This window comes from Cupressus sempervirens, chromosome 6, assembly GCF_028749045.1.
Source record: "Cupressus sempervirens isolate cs-2001-9-10 chromosome 6, ASM2874904v1, whole genome shotgun sequence".
NCBI classification, from domain to species: domain Eukaryota; kingdom Viridiplantae; phylum Streptophyta; class Pinopsida; order Cupressales; family Cupressaceae; genus Cupressus; species Cupressus sempervirens.
Window position 1 is genome coordinate 592,069,457 of NC_143123.1, and position 3,009 is coordinate 592,072,465.

General features: G+C 36.8%; 1 protein-coding gene across 1 annotated transcript; it reads right to left on the minus strand.

The window, feature by feature from the left end:
• Nucleotides 1-384: 384 nt before the first annotated feature.
• Nucleotides 385-960, minus strand: LOC149553638 (uncharacterized). Its single transcript, XM_089790356.1, has one exon. It carries the CDS (start codon nt 958-960, stop codon nt 385-387), a length of 576 nt encoding a protein of 191 aa, XP_089646482.1.
• Between the last annotated feature and the right edge of the window lie 2,049 nt (nt 961-3,009).

The following is a 3,009-nucleotide window of genomic DNA, read 5'->3' on the forward strand; positions in this document are numbered from 1 at the left end:
TGTTGTCAAATCCTGTAGTGTGTTGGTTCCTTCTATTTCTCCATCTTCCAGACACTCCTCCATCGAAGACCTCGCCAAAGGTGAACCCAAAAGATCCTCCAAATCTCTTTTGAAAGGCTATTCCTCCTGTGCCTTCTCATCTTCCTTAGTATCCTTTCCCCTAGGACTCATATCCTACATGGAGGTCATAATGGACAAGGTCATAGGAGGTTTTGTTACTATCTTCTCAGTCAGTATAGAAGGTTCCCCAATGGTCTCCATAACTATCCCTAGAGAGCTCTCCTTCTATTTATCTTTTTGCATTTTAGCTTTGCAATCCACAATAAGGTGACCAAATTGCCCACATCTTTGGCAAAATAAGCCAGCATTCTCATATTCTATGGGCTAAACTCTCTCACCCCAATTAGTTTTTAAAATGACCACAGTAGGTAGTGTTTTGTTCAGTGCTACATTCACACAGAATCTAGCATAGACAAGTCTCAATTTTTGCATTGTCACTTTGTCAGTAGTAACAAAATGACCAACAGAGTTCCCCACCCATCTTAATATCCTTTCATCCCAAAATTCCAGAGGGAGGCCAGGTAATCTTACCCAAATTGGGGCAAGTTTTTTTAGCTCCAAACTAGCATCAAAGCCTGGATGTCGTCTAGTCAGGGCCAGATAGTGCTTCCCAAAATACCAAGTCCCAGACAGAACCACCATGAGATCTTCTTTCGTGGTGAATCTGAAACAAAAAAGACCACCTAGCTTGGCAAAAACACTTACAGTTCCTTTGACCTTCCACTTATGGTCCACCCATTTCCTTACCATCTTGATAGAAGGGTGAAAAGCAACAAATCTGCCAACAACACAAAGTTTGAGGCCAGAAGTCACATTATCCATCATACCATCAGGGAGTGCAATCACAGGACCCTCTTGTCCACATGTTACCATGGGATTCTTCGTGTTGGGGCTAGACATCTTGGTACCCACGAGCACATTCTTCCATCCCGACAAAGAACCCACATCCAACTTTTGGGCACCTCCCTACTGACAACATGCAGAACTTCCTCCCACAAACTCAGGGACATCCACACTCGACCGTCCATCCTCCAAAGCTGACTTGACATTCCCCGACCCATCAAACACCATGGACCCACTGCCAATCAACTGGTCAACATCTCTACTCACCACAAGCACCAGTTGTAGGTCCGAGCAAGAAGGCAGATCCAGAGGTTTAGGGCCCTCCATCATTCAAAATTCAAAAAGAAAATGGGTGGCAAAGTTGCAGACACAGACGACACCAACAGTCAAATTTTTAAATTTAACTTGTTATTATTTAATAAATAAAAATTTTATTTTTATTTGTTAATATTAACACTTTTAAGTGTAGTTAACTTTTTAATTAGTTAATAATTGAAGGAGACTAATCTAATGAATTATTAGTCAACATAAATAGATGGAATTTAATCGAGATTGAATTAGAGGGGAGAACATAAAGGAAATTAATTCAATTTATTTTGATGATGATTTGTAATAAAATTGGAATTAAATCATTAAGAGATTATTAATCTTAATGATTTAAGTTATTCAATATACAACCTTAGTCAATTTTAGGAAGGCAGACTTCAAATATTTCGGAGGTTGAACCTTAATTTATGTAGTTATATGTACGCGATATTTATAGGGTAAAAGAGAGTTTTCTCACATGATAACAAACCCTAATAATCATTATACTCTATATAGACACATGATGGTCTCTGTTTGAAAACAAGAACCTTAGTGAATTTGATAATCATTGAGTTGTTAATATAGTTATATTAAATAATTGTTGAATTAATTAAATTGGTCATTAAGTTATATAGTGGAGTTTAATTGATATGATTGTTTCAGAATCATTTATTATATGATGAGATGATGTGAGACTCTATATTTCATGTATGCATGATGATTATTTAGTGTTTTTAGATATTGATGATGATTAGTTAGAAGGTTTAATATCATATGTGTTTTCTTATGGATACTTACCCCCCATACTGCATGTGTATGGTGTGCATGTTTGTGTTTTGGGGGTTAACTAGATTGTTGACTAGTTATAGGATGTCTATTAGAAGCTTAGGGGTTATGAGATGTGATGGCATGTTGATATTATTTGATCTCGACCTTTTTAAGACACAACAATGGTTAGGTGATGGTATGCTCTATGAGATGTTTGTATTTGTTGTGCATTGATGCTCATTAGTCTTTTGTAAAGCTGAGTTATGTGTGTATGAGACACTCGACTTAAACATTTATGAGTCATCGATCAATCATACTTGGATTACTTTCCAATTGCCATGATGGAATTGAAGTGTTGATTTATTCTTGATGTTGTCATGTTGTGACATGTTTTGACTCGACCATTTTGGAGTCTTCAATCAATATTATTTGCTTTAAGATGCCTTTTTGGTTGCATGTTGAGAACCAATGGATATTGTGATTTATTTTGAGATTCCTTATGGTTTCTTGTTGAGGACCGATGGATGTTGAGATTTATCATTGATATGGATATTGAGATTTATTTTGAAATACTATACGGTTGCTCAATGAGGACCAATGGATATTGTGATTATCATTGATACCTTCAGTTGCCAATAGAGAATTGTTGTGGTCATGATTATCAATGGATGCTTTTTAGTTACTCATGGAGATTTGATGTTCTTATTATGGATTATCTTTTGGTATTTTTCTAGGCACTTGTATAGGACTGAGGTGATTTTGTGATTTATGATTCCATGAGCCTAGGGTAGGTTATCTACTTGTAGTGTCAAGAAGTGGCTTGCAATGGGGGCCGAGGCCCTAAGTGGCTGCCAGGGTAACTCATTGTAAGTTATTTAATAAGTGAAAACATTTACACTAAATGAGGATTAAAATGAACCTAATAAGATAATTGTATGTTCTCATCCATGCCTTGAGTGCTAGTACAGACTAGAATGGAAGTAGAGAGAATGCTTGGTTGCGACCTTGCATTCCGTAGTATGCCTCGTCAGT

Coding starts and splice junctions, on each gene's coding strand:
- LOC149553638 (XM_089790356.1), bottom strand. CDS start 960: ATGTCTAGCCCCAACACGAAGAATCCCATGGTAACATGTGGACAAGAG.